The 21,834-nt window shown below is 37.4% G+C and overlaps 1 protein-coding gene across 5 annotated transcripts in view; it reads right to left on the reverse strand.

The window, feature by feature from the left end:
• LOC137922490 (WD repeat-containing protein 44) overlaps positions 1 to 21,834 on the reverse strand; it is a 40,068-nt gene that overhangs the window by 11,271 nt on the left and 6,963 nt on the right. For 4 of the 5 annotated variants that reach the window (XM_068765539.1, XM_068765531.1, XM_068765522.1 and 1 more), the window contains exons 3-12: positions 19,393 to 19,514; positions 16,831 to 16,919; positions 14,782 to 14,880; positions 11,390 to 11,518; positions 9,044 to 9,168; positions 7,452 to 7,566; positions 4,788 to 4,964; positions 4,192 to 4,345; positions 3,743 to 3,888; positions 1,739 to 1,862 (exon numbers count right to left, since the gene is read on the reverse strand). In XM_068765539.1, coding sequence (XP_068621640.1) covers positions 1,739 to 1,862; positions 3,743 to 3,888; positions 4,192 to 4,345; positions 4,788 to 4,964; positions 7,452 to 7,566; positions 9,044 to 9,168; positions 11,390 to 11,518; positions 14,782 to 14,880; positions 16,831 to 16,919; positions 19,393 to 19,514 — 1,280 coding nt within the window. The remainder of the gene's footprint in view (positions 1 to 1,738; positions 1,863 to 3,742; positions 3,889 to 4,191; positions 4,346 to 4,787; positions 4,965 to 7,451; positions 7,567 to 9,043; positions 9,169 to 11,389; positions 11,519 to 14,781; positions 14,881 to 16,830; positions 16,920 to 19,392; positions 19,515 to 21,834) is intronic. The other variant, XM_068765545.1, reaches the window with a different exon arrangement.

Genomic DNA, 21,834 nt, shown 5'->3' on the forward strand with positions numbered 1-21,834 from the left:
TTATAATTCTCTTTAAAAAAAAAAGCACAACCCACTACATTACAACACACTATGTTAGCAAAACAAAATGAAAATAAAAATGTTTTAGTTAGAAAAGGAATCCCCGAGTTTTGATGGCATGGCGCAATTAGAAACAAAAGTGTTGCCATGTTTTATAAAATAAAGAAAATTAAAAAAAAATTAAAGACTCGAACCCAAAACAACGCAACCTCGAAAATCTAACGACGCACAGTGAAAATTAAGCAGCGATGTAACTTCGAAAAAAACGCAAAACGAAACGACGCAAATCGAGGTACTGGTGTAGTTATTTTATTGTAAAATATTTTTTACTACCTTTTTACTACTCTATACTAATATAAACACAGCAAAGCAAATAAAACACGACATCGATATATTAAAATGTGGGTAGTTACAAAAAAATTTTTGACCTAGTGTCAATACTGAGCAGAGAGTTGACGGGTTGTATTGGGGCAGAAGGTGATCGCTTCAGCAGGTAAGCTGAACTCTGCAGGCTCATTGAGAAACCTTTCTTCCATATACTTTTTGGCTTTATCTGTGGGCTGCAAAAATTCAACATACCACAGATTATATCTATCGAATTCAAACCGAATCTACCGATCCGTGTGTCATTTTATTTTAATTATTTAAATTACATAAAAAAATATTTTAATAGCTTGGTATACGCAGAGTGAACCCATATAGTATTTAACATAAAAACCTTTTTTATCTTAAAAATTAAATATAAGAAATGGAAGCTTTTTAAACGGTTTTATTTAGTTCGACCCGTACGGAATTTGTTTATTTGGGTCAAAATTAGAAATTGAAATTTAAGCACCATCCCGTTGTCAGATTGATCCGAAATTTGGTACACACATTTAATTTAGACGACAATACAAAATAATAAAATCAATAACATTATAAATCTAAGATGGCCGCCGATACAAAATGGCGGATAACGTTTTTTTTCTTAACCCCCTCAATATGGGTATCAAAAAACCGTTTAACTTAAAAGTTTTTTAATTGTATTTATTGAACATTACGTTCCTATTGTAAAACTTTTGCTAACTCTATGAAGTCTGTGGGTTACAAATAATTTGAATTTAGAACCATTCACCAGTCATCAAGCCATCGCCTCAAAGATAGTTACGATGGCCGGTATTGCGCTACCCCCTTCAGCGACTTTCCATGACCTTGACATATCAGTCCAGGTAGGCGGGGCTACCCAAGCCACACCTACCCCACTCGTTGTTGTCAACATTTATACCTTTCTCAAGTGTTCATCTAATTCAACTGTATAACAATACATGAAGCATCAAAGTATCTTGTATTAAATTGTAAATTTAAAATACAACTTTTAAAACCAAGGTTCCAAACGCAGCCTGATCTATGAAGGGCTCACGACAAACTCAAACGCATCTTTGTTGTGGTCACTAAATTCATTCGCAACTTTAAAGTTAAATTTAGTTAGTTAAATTTAATCTTAAATATACAACACGAGCTATAGCTATAAACTGATTTTAATTGTGACAATTTTAATGTTTCTAGAAATTACGTGGGTAGTAATAAAAACCTACATGGCATTCGAAATCTAAAAAAAACTAGCGTATTATTTGCACACATGCCATTATATACATTATTAGATTACCCCCGCATGCGTCTCAATTGTTATTTAAACGTGCAATATTTTATCTGTGCTAGCCATAGACATTGTGCACAGATAATCTATGGTCCGCGTTACCTCGTGTTCTCGTCGTCGCCTGTGCGTCCAATGTACTCCGAGGTGAGCCTCATGATGTGAAGCGACAGCGGGTTAATGCATTGTGGCAGCTTGTGCTCTGCCACGCTGAGGGGCATGCGTTCGCCTGCGGAATATTTTAAAACAAAAACAATTAGAATATCTCCTGTCTTTGTTTATGCTTTTAACCTTTTAAGTGCCATGAGGACCGCCGGCTACCTCACGATACCCAACAATAGGTGCCGTGAGGGCCGCCGGCTACCTCACAATTTTTCATCTGCACATCTAAGGAATATTATTTTTTTCCGACCCTCCGGTAATTATTAGCTTCATTAGACACCTAGCAACTGGATCACGGGATGGTATACGATTTGCAGCATGTTTTAGAAGCGGTTACCACGGGTGCCAATGAGACCGCGGGCGGCCTCACTTTTTATATAAAATTTACATTAGAATATGTATATAGAAACCTTTCTTTGTATTGATTTTAAAATTTATTCATATTTCAAAGCTGGCTTTGAAAACCTATCGTGTTTTCTGTGTTACAAAAACGTGACCCGCCGGCGACCTCATGGCACACCGAGTACTCTGTTGCCTTTAACTGACATGAAGGTCGCCGGCGGTATCAGTACATAATGACATTCATTATGTGTTATATTCATTCATAGAATGTAAAGATCCCAAATTTTCACATAAGGAAAGCCTACACTTGATATTTCCATTTGGCACCTGGGGAAGTCATGGCCAAAATAGCTTGGCAGTTAGAAGGTTAAGGCTCTTCTTCTTCAGCTCTTCACGGGGCACGGGGGATTTCCCGAGTACCTTCAGCGGATTAAGCTCAAGGAGGACCCCCCCTCGTGCTTCTGTGAATCGGGCGTGGACCAGACCGTGGTCCACCTGGTAGCCCACTATCCCGCATTCGGAGGACTCCGGATCGACTCCGAATGCCAGTTAAGCGTAAAAATAAATGAGGAACACATTGCCTCTATGGTATAAGATGCCAAAAGCAGGGAATCGTTTATCAGTTTTTGTAAAGTAATAGTTAAACATGTTACAAAAATAAACAAGTGAAAGACAGAAAACAGTGTAATAGAGTAAGTATAAAACTGTTAATAAAAATGTAAAACAATGTAAACAAAATTGAAAAATAGAAACAAGAAGGCGATGTACAAATGAGAATTACAACGAAATAGAAAGATAGAATGAACTGTAGAAAGAAAGAATGGAACGATTGATTATGTGAAGAATGATAGTAGAGAATGTAAATGAAAATGACAGTGAAAAAAAAAATAATAAGAAAAAATAAAAACGACCCTGTCCTTCCCAAAGATAGGGGAATGAGAGGTCCCAATAGTGGGGGCCACTAAAAAAGGCACAGGTCTTCAATAAAGGTATATAGGGGGGGGGGGGGGGACTATAATCGCCACGCTTGACATGTTTTCGATCAGATTGTTATTATGGTACGCAAAAGCTGCTGCCAATCTTCTAGAAACATGTTTATGAGCAGTGACAATCCTCACACACACACATGCGTACCCCCCCCCCACACAAACCCTCATAGAGATGGAGAGAGAAGAGCACACATACAGAGAAAGAGACAGACAGACACGCATACGAACACACCATGTATCGTCATAATTTTCTAGATTGCAGTATACACCTAAAGGATGGTAAAGCAGTGGATTTTTTTTAACGTCAATGTGAAAAAAATTGTAGGAGGGTTAAGTTTTAAAAGAAATCCACAATTTAAATAATTTAAAATGTCGTTACTCTATTTTAAGAACAATACATTAGTGTTTTTATTTTTAAGCATATACCTACATAGTCGAGAGAAATTGTCTCATACATATTATTAATATTTGCGTAAGGAACTAAAGATTCATGTATTGAATACTCGAATACGGCTTCAGAATGGCAAAAGAGATCAAGCTGATACAATCTACAATCAGATTGAACTTCCCAGTTTTTACTCAAGGATCAGAAACATCTAGATGCAGTGATAGGTACCGGTGTCAAGGTTTAGCACGGTGACCTGCTCCAGTATCTCAATGTCGGTGAGCTGGTGACCTGATGAAGAACGCGTCCGCAGCGCCGGCCCCGGAGTGGGGGAATCCCCGGCGGACCGCCTTCGCGCTCGACCACCTGCAGATTTTCTGCAAAACAATAATCCACGTTATCATATGAGCCGATAGACGCCCACTGCTAGGCACAGGGCCTCCCTCAAAAATGACAATAATGATCACTGGTCTTGCGATATCTGCGACCTTCTCTATGAGCAATTCTTTCAGATACCTCACAATATGATCATGACATCATGCAGAAAGTATTATTGTATGTATATCAAATTTGGTGATCAGAGCCTATTCTAACCTGACCCAATTCGACTGTAATTTTAATTAAATTTGATATACATACAATAATACTTTCTGCTTCAGTGATGATGTTGGTGTCATTACCTCGTATGTCCGAGGCTGGCGCTGGTTGGTTGGTTAGGGTCCTGGTGCTCTGTGGGCTGATGGGGCTGGTGGTGTGCGTGACTCCGACCCTCGCTGTGGGTTCTGGCGTTGCTTCGCGACCTCTCTTCGTCGAGTGCACGAACCATGCATTCACCTGCATATAAAGTTATATATTTGTCACAACACAGTTCCTACGGAGCTGATTTCGAGTATAGCCTGTCCCAAAAGGCTTTTAAGGTAAAAAGCGCGAAGTACATCTCTCGTGCCCTGCTTTTTGAGAGATTCGCCGAAATGACCAGTAGAATAAGATTAATATTAACGAAAATATAAAAATAATATCACAGAACTGTGATAGTCCAAAAAAGAAACAAAATTGTAAAAACTTCAGTTAAAAACTTAAAATGTGAAGAGAGACAAGGTGCGAATGGAATGTAAATAAATGCTAAGAGAGTGAAAGAAGAGTGATAGATATTTCGAAAAACGGAAGGGATAAGAAAACACAAACTAAAAGAAAATATTTCAAATAAAAAATGTCCTTGTCTTAGGGGGTACGAGAGTACCCAAAAATAGTACAAGAAGATAGAAATGGTACAGACCTCTAACAGCTTCCTTGATGTCCAAGGTTGAGTGCATTGTGGCGGTAGCTGGTGGTGGCTTATGCCGCTGTGATGTCGCCGTGCTGCTTCGGGAGGAGCTGCTGGCCCGCTCGCTGGACCTTGAAGATCGGCACTCGTGGGAGCAACCACCTCCCAAACCCACCGACACGTCGCTAGCTATACAATTAGAATATACAGGATGTATGATTATAAGTGTAAAACCTTAGGAGCTGAATGCTGAATTAAGCTATGACACCTATTTACAAAAGCTTTTTAAATAATAAGGACAATGACTAATTCTTTAAGCATTAAAGAAAAAAATGTTAGAGAGAGAGAAAGAGAGACAGACAGAGCGAAATAAAACAACAAGAATCCTAATTTTTTTTTGATTGATAAATTAACATTTTGGATCATTCAAAAGAATATTAGTTTATCTTAATGAATAGTAGTTAATCTTATGTTGCAGCTATACAACACTATGCATTTACTTCTACTTATATCGTTTAATTGGTATGTTGCAGATTTGCATCATTATGCATTTAAGGGTTAAATACGACCAAATTGTTGCAAAAATTTTATGCAAAATAAAGTCAAAAATCAATAATGTCACATTTTCAGCGAAAGTCCATAGTTGGACGTAAAGCCTGCCCAATAAGGCTGGTTGTAATTGGATTACGTCCAGTGTCTTTGGACAATTTTAAAAAGGACCGTTTGTCCACTTAAATGGACATCAACACAACCTTAAAGTTCCGATAGGTATATACATGTCCCGTGCATTATACAGCCTGCTAATTGCCCAGTTCAACTTGCTAATCCTCTGGATTATGTCTTCTGTACTCCAGAATCTTAACACCGTATGTTAAAGTATTAGGGAGATCGGTAAGTACTGTCGTTTCTGTCGACATATTTTACAGAAAAACCGATTGATTTGTTACCGCCCCGGCATTGATTTGTATACTAGATGGCAAAAGGTTGTTGATAACTAAGGTGAATATATTGTTGATTAGAAGTGAAAACTTGTTAAAAATGTAGTCGTATGAATTAAACTTAAGAAAGCGACATTACTTTCCGGTTCCCCTAATAATATAAATGAACTATCTGATCCCGCAAACGTATTGCAAAAAAATGAAGTTTTTACTTATTTAATGGAATCAGGCGTTACCTCGCGGAAGTCCATCCTAAGTAAGAAAAGGACCAATATTTAGCCACTTCCGCACATGCAGTCGTAGTCGTGCAATGAAATGCACCGCCCGCCTGCCCGCTGATAAATGCGCATGCGGCAAACAATGCGAATCACACAACCGCCACCGCCAAATCACTCAACACGCGTTTCACCCCTCCACGGGGCATCTTCAGGAGTTATGTTACACCGATTAGTGACAAACACAGAGTCTTGACTTGACTCTGTGTTGAATATTGGTCCTTTTCTTACTTAAGTTTTTACTTAACAATTAAAAATAAGAGTTGATCGTAGAGGGGCCAAAATTTAGGGTTGTATGTATTTTTATATGCTGTATCATAAAAATATAAAAACAAAAAAAATTTAAAGGTGAACAACCCTTATCACTTAGGGGTATGGAAAATAGATAGTAGCCGATTCTCAGACCTACTGAATACGCATATAAAATTTGGTAAAAATTCGGTCAAGCCGTTTCGGAGGAGTACGGTAACTAACATTGTGACATGGACATTTTATATATTAGATAAATAAAATTATATAACTAACTACATCTAATCGATTTTTAATACACGAATGACTTTTCCACATTCATTACGGTTAACTGTCACCAAAATAATTGCATTGCAATGTAAACTGGCACGAAATAAAATTCAACTCCATACAAAAACAAATTCTAGAATATTCTCTTTAATATGTTAATGACGTCATAACGAAAATGAATCGAATATCGTGCAGCATTATTTATTTATTCCTATTTATCTAATACCATTTCCACGTATATATAGTTTTGTGTGAATAGTAACATATTTAATTTATTTATGTACACTCTAAACCAGTGATTTCCAAAGTGATCTATATCGACCCTTAGGGGTCTATGACAACCTGCAAGGGGTCTACGTCAGCGAAAAAAAAATTGGGGGTCCATGAAATGAAAATGGGGGTCCACGATAGTGGATCTCAACACACACACTGATAGTACCTATTTACTTACATCATACTATCGTATAATATCAAAACATTTACATTATTTATAAAAGTACCTTGAAATAAAAAATTTAAACATTAATTATGTAAGTTGTAGGATGTTGGTATTTGCTTTGTGGTCGCAATATATTTTGAACTTGTAAAAACCTGAGAGTCGCGATTATTTTGAGTAGTTTTAATTTAAATTCAATTAATAAATGTATAAATTAACATGTGTTTTTATTTTAGTTTTTAACACAACACGGAAAAACATGGCAAGGGGTCTACGACACAAAAAAGTTTGGGGAACTCTTCTCTGTCCTTTCCTGCACGTCTCTCATCTTCCTCCAAAGGTTTTCTAGTAGAGATCGCCTCGAGCAATACTACCGCCTTTGGTACCACTATATGAATTGTTTCTTTTTTATTTTTATTATTATCTATGGTGTACAAAAAAGTGGAAATATGTTCAAGGGTTACTATGTAACTGTTGGTAAAATTATCAGTGTCGTATAAAACCTTACCGTATTTAGACTGTGACATCTCCAAAGAGTCCTGGAACTCTCTGGTCAGAGATTCTATTGTGCTCGCCGGACTGGGCAGTGCCATCGTCTGGTTCATAGTACTGGACAATGACGGCTGCAACAAATAATGCGATCTTTCAAACGTGCAAATATAGAAACACGTGCGCTGAGATCTTTTATATATATATATATATATATATATATATATATATATAAATGTTCACTTTATCTGTTCAGCAAGTATACATAAATATTAAATTATCACACACATTACAGTCAGTACATTTAATCTTCAGTTACTGCACCTAACTTGTGCCTGTGCAGGGCACCAGTGTTCGATCAGTGCACTTGATTGTGCAGGAAATACACTTGAATTTAACAGCGCATTTGATTGCTCAGTAGGTCCAATTAAGTGTTAAAATAGTGCACTAGATTGATTACATCACGAGATTGTTAAGTGTTTAAAAAGTGTGCTCGATTGTTCAGTGTATACACTTGAGTGTTCCAACAGTGCACTTGATTGTTCAGTATTTACATATAGGTGTACATTTACTACACTTTAGTCTTCAATTATTGTACTTAATTGTTCAGTAAGTGCACTTGACTGTACCGTCAGTATACTTAAGCGTTCAAATTATGCACTTGGTCCATCAGTTAGTACAGTTACGAGTTCAAATAGTGCACTTGATTGTTCAGTTAGTACAGTAAGTGGTCATAAAGTTAAGCGTTTATTTACATCACTGCAGTGTTCATTCGGTACACTTAAATAATCCATTATTTAAGTTTAAAATTTAGTGTTTATAATTATTTTCACGGCAATTTTGTCGAAATTCATTAAAATGACAGTGGCGCCATCTGTAGAAAATTGGCCATACCAACTAAGAAACCTCCGTGGGCTCATGCACAACAACTTTGCTAAAGATCATCACATGTTCGAAAGTATAGTTGACGATTATATGAAGGACATACAAACATTTACATATATATATATATATATATATATATATATATATATATATATATATATATAAACCTACGGGTATAGCCTCCTTTTCGCGCATACATCATTTTTAGTCCACGGACATCTTGTTTCGTTAGCTCAATAGAAGCTGCACAAAGCCTGATCAGCAAAACCTCCATCACACTTCAACTACTGTAAGAAGGTAACCAAAACAGCAATAGAGAGAAATAAAACAATTATAGGCTCAAATATTGTCAGATAGGAAATTAAATAGTAAGTAAAGAAATAAATTAAATTGTAAATAAAAATATTGAAATAAGTACAATAAAGGATAAAAACTGTAATAAATATATGTAAAGCTGAAGATACCTAGAATGTGGTAGTTGAGGATGGATGTATGGCGAATAGAACTAAAGAGAAAGACTGAGATAATTGTGAAATGAAAGAAGTAGAAAGATAAAGTGTTGAATGAAAGAAAAAAATATCGTGAGAAAAAAACGATCGACCGCTTCCCAAAGATAGGGATACTCCATCACATACCTAGAAGTGTAAAAATATACATTTAAATGTTTGTTATATTAGCCTAGATTTGGAAAAATTAGAAGAGAGAAAATCGATATATTTCCAGTACCTGTACCATCAGCTCTTCCAGCTGCGGTTTCTCCACGCGTCGAGGGTAGTGCAATTCATCTGTGCCAGTTGTGCACACGCTTGCCGTGTCGTCTGAACAAAGAGACTGCGACCCGTGCAGTTTATCTGTGCAACACAAGATGTTATTTATCTCGTTTCAACACTTTTCCATACTTTTTATTTATTAACTCTAATTTGTACCGCTTGGGTGTTTTTTTCGAGAGCAGACAGGAGAGGGTTTAATGGAATCAGGCGTTACCTTGCGAAAGTCCATCCTAAGTAAGAAAAGGACCAATATTTGGCCACTTCCGCGTATGCAGTGGTAGTCGTGCAACAAAGTGCACAACAACAAGCCCAGAGCACCAGAGTCCGCACCGCAACAGAGTCCCTTGTTTGGAACTAGGGGTGTAACATAACTCCTTAAGATGCCCCGTGGAGGGGTGAAACACGAGTTGAGTGATTTGACGGTGGTAGTTGTGTAATCCGCATTGTTTGCCGCATACGCATTTATCAACGGGCTGGTGGGCGGTGCGCTTTATTGCACGACTACCACTGCATGTGCGGAAGTGGCTAAATATTGGTTCTTATCTTACTTAGGAGAGGGTTTGCCGCTATTTGATACGGACCTTTCTCCTAGCTGCGAGTCATGACAGCGTTTCATTATTACTTACAATTTTTTATAGTTAAATACAGCAAAAATGTATATATATATATAAACAATATAATAAAAAAAAAACTTTTTACTGAATTATACATTAATTGATGCATTATTTAATTTTAAATCGCTGCCCAAGCGCAACAGACCGTTAAATGCCTTGAGGTTTAAGACAATGTGCCGGGGGTCAGCTCAAAAGATTCTTCCGAAGATTTTTTCCTGAAGAGGTCCGGTAAGTTGAACGGAGGTATATAATAGTTTTCATCACATAAAAAATCCACTTTTTTTTACAAAAACAAAATTTAACTTTCGATAAGCTGGGAGTACGGTGAGGAGACGATCTCGCGCCGGCGCGTGAAGCCTAACAATATATAAGTACGGCGTCGGCATCGCGCGAAGTAACATAAGCTAATGTATCTGCACTGCGTATTTGTTTATTTTAATTATCTTAAGTATGCCAATGGCAATAAAAATTATTTTAATCCTTTTTAAACAACAAAAACTAAAGTCGACTGACTCCCATGTTCCAAGACACTGGCTGGCTATTAAATGAATTTAAAAAAATGTATATATTTCCTGTCTACATGTCAATATGTTATATCTATAACCGGAATTGAAGTGTGTTAGCGATGATCACAACGTTTTCTAAACCCCAAGGTCACCCCCTCTCCTTTTGTCACACTAACCGATCTTCCCCATTTGAAGCGAACTTATTTTTGAATTGCCCGTTAAAAGCCTCTGAGTTCTTATAATGGAATCAGGCGTTATTTTGTGGAAGTCCATCCTAAGTAAGAAAGGAACTAATATATAGCTACATCCGCACATGCAGTGGTAGTCGTGCAACAAAGTGCACCCACCCCCGCCAGCCTGTTGATAGTTATTAGTTCACAAATAAATTAATAAATACATAATTTCTTTTTTCTATAGAAATGCGGCAGGTCAATAAATTAAGCCAAAAAGTCAGCCTTTTATCTGAGTAACTTTTCTATTTATTATGTGATCTAAATGTCGAATCTGAAACTTTTTAGAAAATTTTTTGGGCAATATCTATATATACAACAATATAAATCAAACAGTGTTGACTACAGTGAAGCAGTTCTATGCTACAGTGTGCTAATGTATCTACTAAGTGAATAACTAAATTGTTAAAACTAATTATTTTCCGTGATTGCTAAAAGGATATGGGATAATAAGACTATTTGCTTTCGACAGAGAATAAAATAAACTTTTAAAACGTGCATGCAACTGGTGGAAACGAAATCGCAAGAATTGATAAAAGCATCACCGTTTAACTTACTAGATGGCGCTGTCATACGCCGCAGGAAGTGAGAAAGAGAAGGAAATAATCTACTTGAAGCAAAATGTAAATGGAAGAAAGAGACAGGATAATTGATAAAAATAAATTACTTCATTAGTAAAATCGATACATGAATCGAATGATTCGAATATCGATTATAATTAAAAATAATCGATACAGGTGGAGCAATTTATATAAAATGTTTTTAAGCGTATATATTAATATGAATAACTCTCTAAATTTGCACACAGATGGTGAACAATATTTTTTTTTGGAAACGGTCATTTTTAAAGTTCAGTACTAAAATCGCACCAAATAAACTATCTTCCATTTACACAATGTCTACCGTGGATGGTGGTGTCAAAGCGGTGTGGGAGTTACCACAGTTAACTCACCACGCCTCTTCCTCCTCGGTGGGGCGACCGGCTGTACCCCAGACACTGCCACCACGGCCGGTGCGCGGTTGTTCTTCAGGCTGTTCGCCTTGGTACTGGCAATCACGTCCGGCTCTGACGTCGCCAGCGCTTCAACAACACACAACCCATCTTCATAAGTTCACACCAGATGTTCAATGGTCCCTGGAGTTTTAGATCATCATCATATCAGCCGACCAACCGAGTCATAGGTCATAGCATACGCTGCCTGCATCCAGCTACCTTGACTATGCCGTCGATCAGCATAGTGAAACTAGCCCCCACGGCCGACAGTTGCACGATGTGCCTTATTAACCGCCGCTTCAAACAAGCAATTCTTCGAGCTACGTCGATGCTTTTTAGTCTAAACTTTACAGCAATGAGAGTGCAAATACGAATATATAGCTGGTCATTAAATGTACAATCCTTGGAGTAACTGGACGTAATGATCCCCTGACGGAACTTAGAGTAGATCTCTTTACAATAAATAAATTATAAGGCGTACCAGCAAGGGCATACATGGAATTGGAAGGTAGCTGAACTGTTAGGTCATGTAGACAGCTACTTCACGGCTACACGCAGACATTCCCACTAGAGGGCGAGAGTGCCAACCCAAGCCCAATCTGTTAGTTATATATATATATATATATATATATATATATATATATATATATATATATATATATATATATATATATATATATATATATATATATATATATATATATATTCAATATATATAAATATATAAAATTCTCGTGTCACGGTGTTCGAACTTAAACTCCTCTGAAACGGCTTGACCGATTTTTACCAAATTTTATATGAGTATTTAGTAGGTCTGAGAATCGGCTACAATCTATTTTTCATACCCCTAAGTGATAAGGGTTGTTCACCCTTAAATTTTTTTTTGACGAAATTTTTTGTTTTTATTTTTTTATGATACAACATACAAAAATACATACAACCCTAAATTTTCACCTCTCTACGATCAACCCTTATTTTTGAATTGAAAATTAAAAATATTTTTTTGCAAAACCACGTTTACGGGATCAGCTAGTAAATTTTGTTTAAGAAATTAAAATCTGATCTACAATTTTAACAAATTTCTAATTGAAATTTAGTAATGTAATTTCTGGAGTAAATAGTGTAGAGACCCTTGGGTCTGAAATGAACCTAACAGATAAGTTGGTGAAGAAGAAAACGCGAAATAATTACAATTCAGTATATTAATCCGCAGTAAAGTATATTTTATTCTCTGTGCATTAGCTGACAGGTCAACAATACATTTATCCTTGTACTTCACAAAGGAAGAACGGAAAATAATTTAATTTTAATAGATATATTGTTTTAATCGATTCCTTGTACTTCGCAAAGAACAACCGAAAAATAATGTAATTTTAATAGATATATTGTATAAATGACGTAGTCGCTACATGTTTGAACTGGCCACTTTCAAATGTTAAAAAAATATTTTAAATTCAAAAATGGAACTATTAATTTTTTATGACCGGTTGAAATCGGCCTGCATCCAACGTCTATCAGCGACCTTCTTAGATGCTTTAACACCAAGAAATGTCTTCTCAGTCCATAGGTAACCCCTTGCCGTGTCATTTAGCTTGAAACTTAGACTCTGTCTCGTGTCAACGCATGGTAAACAGATCAGAATGAACCGCGAAAAGGTCAAAATACAAGTCGAAATGTAAATTGCCTGTGATTTAGACACTTCTTTCCAAATATTGGTGTATCCGTTCGTTTCTTTTTTTACACGAGTTCGGTTCGTAATGTTTACACTTAGCCCGAGTCCTCACGAGCTTGGCTCATCATATTCGCAGTTGGAACAAAATTATCAGCACCAGTCAGACTGGTTAAAGCAAGGCAAGGGGGGGTTAATTCTTGGATCTTCAAAAATTGCCGCGGCACGAAACGTGTTAAAATTTCATTCAGTATTATTAAAACTAAATAATCCATTTTGTATTATAAATACCAAATAATAACTGTTATAATTATCGATACTGTATTTATTTATGGACCTATTTAAACGGTTTTATTTAGTTCGACCCGTACGGAATTTGTTTATTTGGGTCAAAATTAGAAATTGAAATTTAAGCACCTTACCATTGTCAGATTGATCCGAAATTTGGTACACACATTTAATTTAGATGACAATACAATATAATAAAATCAATAACATTATAAATCTAAGATGGCCGCCGATACAAAATGGCGGATTACATATTTGTCCTTAACCCCCTCAATATGGGTATCAAAAAACCGTTTAATTTAAAAGTTTTTTAAATGTATTTATTATTATTTAGTTCCTAAGGGTAAACTTTAATCCAAAGGTATCGACATAGACTGTTATTTATCTATTTTTTTAATAATTTATTTTTATAACAATTATACAAATATTAATTATTTCGTATTACTAAGTATATTAATATGTATTTATACGCAGTATTATTGGACCCAATTTTCTTTATACTACCAGGATTTGAATATTGTTTCTATTAAGAAGATTCTTACTAATAGATAGTTACATTATTAACACTAAACATATAAGGGTTCAAATGGCCCATTTTAGAATTTTACATTAAAAATCTTATTGCTTTTGCACATTTTGCATGCAATACAAATGGTCAACATACTAATTAGTTTAATTGTAATAAATTTAATTTCTATTACCTTTCTAACAATCATATTTTATATATTCAAATAGGAACCAAAGTATGGTCATTTGGCACATGGCAGGTACCTAGTGTTAGTATGATTAGTGCTAAAGTGAATCTTAGTGTTTTTAGGTCATGTTTCTATAGAAGATTTAAATTAATATTCATGTAATATATTAAGGTGGATTTTTTATAAATTGTATTTTTTTATTTATTATTCCAAATCAATTTCATCACCTTCAAAGTGATCCAAGTCTCATATAAAGTACCTTTGCCCACACTTCTTCCAGGCCTCTAAGATCGATTTTATCTTCTCAGTCGTGTCAAAACATCCCCACATTGGCCTTTTGAGTTGAATAGCCCAGAAGTCACATGAAACCGAGTCGAGTTTTTGGGCAAAAAAAGGTCGCGAGAAACCAATGCAGTATGACATAAACCAAAAGAGACTTGACGCGTTTTAAACACAAAACATCCTTCAAAATGATTCTGGCCGAGCAAAATGATATCACAACTTTTGACAAACGGACGCTTAGCAAATGTTATATACAGACCTATCGACCTATCACATACATAACTAACGAATTTTGTAATAAAATAATGAGATAAAAATCTCAATTTCAGGTACAGTCAGTTGCAAAAACATGACATTTAGAAATAGGTACAAAAAGTCGACAATTACGCAAACTATTTATAAATCAACTCACTCACCATTTTGACCTCTGCTGTCCGAAGTCAAGGGATCATCAGAAATTGTCGAAGGCTCCCTTGACGTGGCAGAAGGTGCCGGTAAAGTGTCACGAATGTTTGCTGTAAAACAATGAAATTATTCAACTAAAGATTATTACGTATTTTAAAACAAAATTGATATTTATATAGATATGGTTTTGATGCCAGTGTAATAATCATATAATATAGGGCGTTTGGTTATGGTACACAGCACATGAAAAGTCACTTGAACAAAGGCTGTTAATAATCTTCGGAGGTCAGAAAAGTATAAGCCGGATGCAGATGTAGATGTCGAATTTGTGGGAAATGGAACAAGTCTGTAATAGCATAATATGGGTTTTTATTTGGTGGATTTTTGGTTTTGTACTTCCATTGCTGCCAAATGTCATTTGCAGATTCCGCGGGTAAGAGATGACAGAAAGCATAGTCCTAAGATTTTTTATTTAATGGAATCAGGCGTTACCTTGCGGAAGTCCATCCTAAGTAAGAAAAGGACCAATATTTAGCCACTTCCGCACATGCAGTGGTAGTCGTGCAACAAAGTGTACCGCCCGCACACAGAGGACTCTGTGTTTGGCACTAATCGGTGTAACATAACTCCTGAAGATGCCCCGTGAAGGGGTGAAACACGTGTAGAGAGATTCGACGGTGGCAGTTGTGTAGTTCGTATTGTTTGCCGCATGCGCATTTGTCAGCGATCTGGCGGGCAGAGCACTTTGTTGCACGACTACCACTGCATGCGCGGAAGTGGCCAAATATTGGTCCTTTTCTTACTAAGATATTTTTTAAAGTAGCAAAACTCGAGAGAGCAGTGAGAGGCTCGCCTCGGGTCGCTACATGTAGCGTATAGTCACATGTGACTACTTTACTGAATTCGAAGGCTGCCGAGCTTCGATGAACGTTATATAGAGTGACTAAAATCAAGCCCTCACCCCCTCCTCCATGAGGGGACCTCGACTTGGGCTGTCACTCATCCACAATACCCACCTAGCGTTTCGACATAAGAGCGCCTGAGAGGGCAGAACCTCGGCTTGTCCGATCGCTGTGGCCCGGACTATAAATATATCACCACTACCACTTCGTACAGTTTTAGCGCTGGACGAAGTGGCGGAAGGAACTCCACCAACGCTTCTATCTAATATGCATTCGGTGGAAGCGATTAGCTAATGTTTATAGATGATTGTGATCTCATGTAATAAAGATATCTTAAAATAACTAAGGGTTATATTAAAAATGTAGTTATTATCCCTTTCGATGCGAAGCGCCTAAAAATGAATTACTCTCTCGGCAGCCGGCGAGATAGTAGATTGTCTGTACGACATGTATTTGGTTACATGACAAAATATCCGCACAGGAAGCGCATGTAGCTGTCGCGTTGGTAACAAACTAATTAATGACCAAGATCATGCAATTATTGACACGATAATGTAAAGCAAATGTACCCTGTTCGCTGAGAGAAGCGTCTAAAGCCGTGCGCCAAAAGGCGCTGTTGAGAGAAAGCATTCATTGCCGAGGCGCCATAAGGCGCTGTTCGCCGCGAGAAAGCGTCTATTGCCGAACGCTAGAAGGCGCTGTTCACCGAGAGAAAGCGTTTATAGCCGAGCGCCACAAGGCGCTGTTCGCTGACAGAAAGCGTCTATTTTCGAGTGCCCGAAAGCGCTGTTCGCTAGGAGAAAGCGTCTATAATAGCCGAGCGTCAGAAGGCGCTGTTCGCTGGGAGAAAGCATCGATAGCCGAGCGTCAGAAGGCGCTGTTCGCCGAGAGAAAGCTTCTATAGGTGAGCGCCAAAAGGCATTGTTCGTTGGAAGTAAGCATCCACTGCCGAGGCCCCAGAAAGCGCTGTTCGCTGAGAAAAAGTGTCTATAGTCGGGCGCCAAAAGGCGCTGTTCGCCGAGAGAAAGCGTCTATAGCCGAGCGCCAGAAGGCGCTGTTCGCTGGCATAAAGCGTCTATAGCCGACCGCCAGAAGGCGCTGTCCATATCGTAAGGGTTAATAACTTGAACCTCAAGTGTTGGACAACAAAATACTTACAATGTGACTCGGCAGCACCACTGAGTATCCTTCCAATGCGGCCCAATGACGTCATACTCTGCAGGCTCATAGTGTCATGCGATATTATCCTATAACAATGGTGTTCGAAAATCAAATTCACGCACTTTTAAAGTACAGTTAAATAGATATACTACCGTGATCAATAAGTAAAGTGAAATTTTCATTTAACCCACAACAAAAGTCCCACCTTTTTGATGCGTAATAACGCATGGTGGGACATTTCTCGACCCACCTGGAAGTGTTGGAATAGTTGCGCGCTTAAACATTTTTTCAGAACTTTATTATTTAAAGTAATTTGCAACACCATTAGCAATTGTTAAAAATATACTCGCTGGCAAGGTTTATCATAATATGACAGGTTCATCAAGTGTTGAAACCGAAAATTTTTATTAGTTAATGGCAGAATTATTTTTTTTTTACTTTTTAAAATCAATGTATGTCCTAATTAATAATAACACACCAATTTTGATAAATTTTTAAAGTAATAAAATTTCTGTGCAACATGGGTATTTTTATTTTCTAAAATTCCTAGCCTCAAAGGGTTAAAACATCCGGGCATTAGGAGGGCAGGTAAAGGGTTTTTTCAACAGTGTTTTCCAACGTGGAACCCACGCCTCACTGTGGGGCAATTCAAAAATGGGCTCGACACTAGTTTAAACATATCGCTTTAATATTGAAATGTTGTATGGTATATAGGAGGGCGTAAAATTTTTAGAATTGCTCAGGCGAAGTATGGCACAGAAAAGGTTGGGAAACACTGGTATATAACATTGTATCTCAAACTCATCAAGTCTCTATTGGTCGATGACATGCGTTAGTTTTTGCCAAAAACTCTACCCATATCATTCCGCAACCACCATATCTGTCCTATTTGACTTTGTGCTACTTCTGGCCACTTAAAAGGCCAATGCGGGGTCTTTTTGACACGGTTGACTAAATTAAAAGGCTTATCTTGAAGGCTGTACCGGAAAAAGACTATTACGACTGTATAGACGACTGGAAGTGAGTTTTGTCGGACTGGATTACTTTGAAAGAGATGAGATTGATTTGAAAGAATAAGGATTTACGTTTTATAAACAAATTCACTTTACACTTTGATCTCAGTATTAAATGTTAGGTTAAAAGAGTTCAGTGCATGTACTGGGTGTATACAACTGTGGAAGATGGAATGAAAGATTTTTGAAAACATTTTAAATTATCTTTTAAATAATACGCGAATATAAGTTACAATACCCGGCGATAAATATTGCACATCGACTTTTGGAAAGTAACAATCGGCTAACTTCGGCTTTGTAAAGCGTTATCTCTGTCGCACGACTGACAAAACGTCACAGTAGCGTGGGACAGAGATAGTGCTCTACGGAGCCGAAATTAGCCGATTGTCTCTTTCCAAAGATCTTTTTCTAAATATTTATCGCCGGGTACTGTACACAATACAGTTCTTCCGCAGTTCGATCGTTGCAAAATATGACGACTTCATAAAATATATGTCTTTACAATATGCATAATAATGACTAATTGACCGAAAAAATATTTTCTTTTTTAAACGGTTTTATTTAGTTCGACCCGTAAGGAATTTATTTGGATCAAAATTAAAAATTGAAATTTAAGCACCTTCCCGTTGTCAGATTGATCCGAAATTTGGTACACACATTTAATTTAGATGACCATACAATATAATAAAATCAATAGCATTATAAATCTAAGATGGCCGCCGATACAAAATGGCGGATTACGTATTTTTCCTTAACCCCCTCAAAATGGGTATCAAATGAAAGGGTTACACTAGTAAAACACGATGATTATGTCAAAATTTAAAATTCAAGATGGACGCCGTTCCAATATGGCGGACTAGGTACATATTTTTCCACAACCACCACAATATAGGTATCAAAAAACCGTTTAATTTAAAAGTTTTTTAAATGTATTTATTAAAACAAATATTTCAACTTTTGACAAACATACGCTTGGCAAATGTTATAGACAGTTCTACCAACCTAGAAAAAAATATACCTGCCTTCCTATATGCCCGGAATTTGAAATACCAATTTCACCTTACTTTTTAATGTGGTACCTTACATTACTAAATTCTCTGTAGAAGAGTGATATCTATATATTTCATCACTAATTCACGACGAACAGAATATTCCTCGTACATAATAAAAATTTGATTTAAACGACTCGACTATTTCAGATAATTTTTATGTTTATAAGGCACATATATATATACAAAAATAATTTAGAATAAAATAGTCACATAATAAACACTAATTTCCGTTTTTAGTTGTCGAAAATTTGACATCCATCAAAAAGTCTAAAGCGCATTGATGGAATAAATAAAAAGAAATTATAAGCAGTGGTCATATTCTGCTTCAATTTAAAAGAAAAAATCACACATTAAATAATAATCCGATGTATCATCAAAAATACGATGACAAATTGATTGCAACCAAATAGATTTTACTTAAGTAAAACTTAATGTTGTGAATTTTAAAATGCAGCTGGTTTTTGAACAAAAAATAACTTGATTCTAACACTTACTTGAAGGGATGCTCGAGGGCGTACGTGTGGTGATTTGCTGGCACCGCGTCAGGCGCCTCATCCTCCTCCTCCGTCTGCATGCAGCGCCGGAGCTCCTGGAACCTCTTCCGACCCTGGACCACCTGTTCACAACATCTATATAAAAACCAGCTGTCCTCATCATTACGTCGGACTATAGACGCCCGTAAGGCTTAAGCCCCCCCCCTTCCAAAAAGGTCGCCACGATGGCTTGCCTTCCCTACACCCAGCGATTTCCAGCGACCTGAACTAATGTCATCCATCTGGTGAGAAGCCTATCCACTTCTTCATTGGTATGGGTGTACACATATATATCAGGGGAACCGGAAAATAATGTCGTTTCTGTCGACATATTTTACAGAAAAATCGATTGATTTGCAACCGCTCCAGCATTGAATATACTGGATAACAAAAAGTTGTTGATAACGAAGATAAATATATCCATATATAAGTCCAACAAGACATCTTAGACCTTGTAAGAAAAGGACCAATATATAGCTACTTCCGCCATGCAGCAGTAGTCATGCAATGAAGTTCACAGCCCGCCAGCCCGCTGATAAATGCGCGTGCGGCAAACAATGCGAATTACACAACTACCATCGTTAAATCACTCAACACGTGTTTCACTCCTCCACGGGGCATTCTCAGGAGTAATGTTTCACCGATTAGTGCCAAACACCGAGTCACTCGATCTTAGACCTTATAACATCATTCAAAAGTTTTTTAATTAATCGATATGTGCGAAGCTTGGTCTGTTGACTTATTTACAAGATTGGTATTCGTTTAAAATATGAACTGTTAAGTTTCAGAACGTTCCGAGCAAGTGGTAGCATACTACCTAGTGTTAAAATAATAGACTCAAAAACGCATGTGAAAGTCTACTTGGATAAAGATTTTTTGAAAATTTTCGCGTCTGCCGATTCTTCGTTGCCAGAATTTTTACCTCTTTTAGCTTTATTAAAACCTTCTATGTACAACTGTGTACGATATCAAATCACACTCCATGTATATAAATCCTCTATGGTAGGGCAACTAACTGTACCCCAGACATTGCCACCACGAACAAAACAAGCTTGTTCTTCAGGCTGTTTGTCTTGATACCAATTAGGACCAGCTCCGACGTCGCCAGCGCTTCAACACACAACCCTTCTTCATCATAAGTTCACATAAAGATGTTTAAAGGTCTCTGGATTTTTACACCATCAGCCGATCGACACTCCAAGGCATAGATAGATCTCCCTCAAATATGGCCACAGCCATTCTTACGCTGTGAGAGACACAGATTCTTATCGGCCTATAGAACTGTGGCGTGCATATCGCGCGCCACTCAAACACGCGTTGCCTAGCAACGAGCTCTTACCCACGTGACCGTCGATCGCATCGCGGCGGCGGCGGCATTGAAACGGATAAATGATAAATGGCGCCACAGTAGACGCAACAAAAGTTTGCATCGCGCTGTTGAGAGTCCCCGCGCTCATTATAAGTGCGAGCGGAGGTGCGGTCAACATTAACAAGAAGCTACAGAAGAACAAGAAGCTACAGTACTACGACCACTCCTACAGAACCTTTTGGCTTGTCAGTTGCACGATGTGCCTTATTAACTGCCAGTTCAGACGAGAAATTATTCGAGCTACATCGGTGCCTTTTACCCTAAACTTTTTTAGAACAATCAGACAGCGAATACGACCGTTAAGCTAAGCAATTCATTTTCATCACAATTACATATAGATGTTTGAAGGTCCCTGGAGTTTCAAATCATCAGGTCAACCGATTGACGCCTACCGCAAGGTATAAGCGTCCCCCAGAGATCGCCACGATGACTGCTCTTGCGCATCTAGCGACATCCCGCAAACTTAACTAAGCCATCGGTCCAACTAGTTGAGAAATATATATCTAATATATAAAATTCTCGTGTCACGATGTGCGTGATTGAACTCCTCCGAAACGGCTCGACCGACTTTCGTGAATATCAGCGTGCATATCGGTCAGGAAGAATCGGACATCTATTTTTCATCTCTCTAAATCATGGATGCACAGACCGCGGCCCGCCGGTCGAATACTGGTGGCCCGCCGACAGCAAAAATAATACTCTCGTACATTCGAAAAATATTAAATTCTATTCCAGAATAAAAACAAAAAAATTTAATTACCTATACTTCTGGCGGCCGGCCCGCCATCAGTTCATTATTTGCCCGAGTGGCCCCTAGTCTTAATAAGTCTGTGCAACCATGCTCTAAATGTTAAGAGTGGTCGACAACCCCAAATTTTTTTAGCCAATTTTTTTTTGTTTTTGTTTTTTTATGACAGCATACAAAAATACATACAACCCTTAATTTTTACCCCTCTACGATTAACCCTTATTTATTATTTGTTAATTAAAACTTTAATTTTTTTGCAAAACATACGTTTGCGGTGTCAACCAAT

This window comes from Battus philenor, unplaced genomic scaffold (genome assembly GCF_028537555.1).
Source record: "Battus philenor isolate CCGP_79_NKW_IND1 unplaced genomic scaffold, ilBatPhil1.0.hap1 SCAF_10, whole genome shotgun sequence".
Taxonomy (NCBI): domain Eukaryota; kingdom Metazoa; phylum Arthropoda; class Insecta; order Lepidoptera; family Papilionidae; genus Battus; species Battus philenor.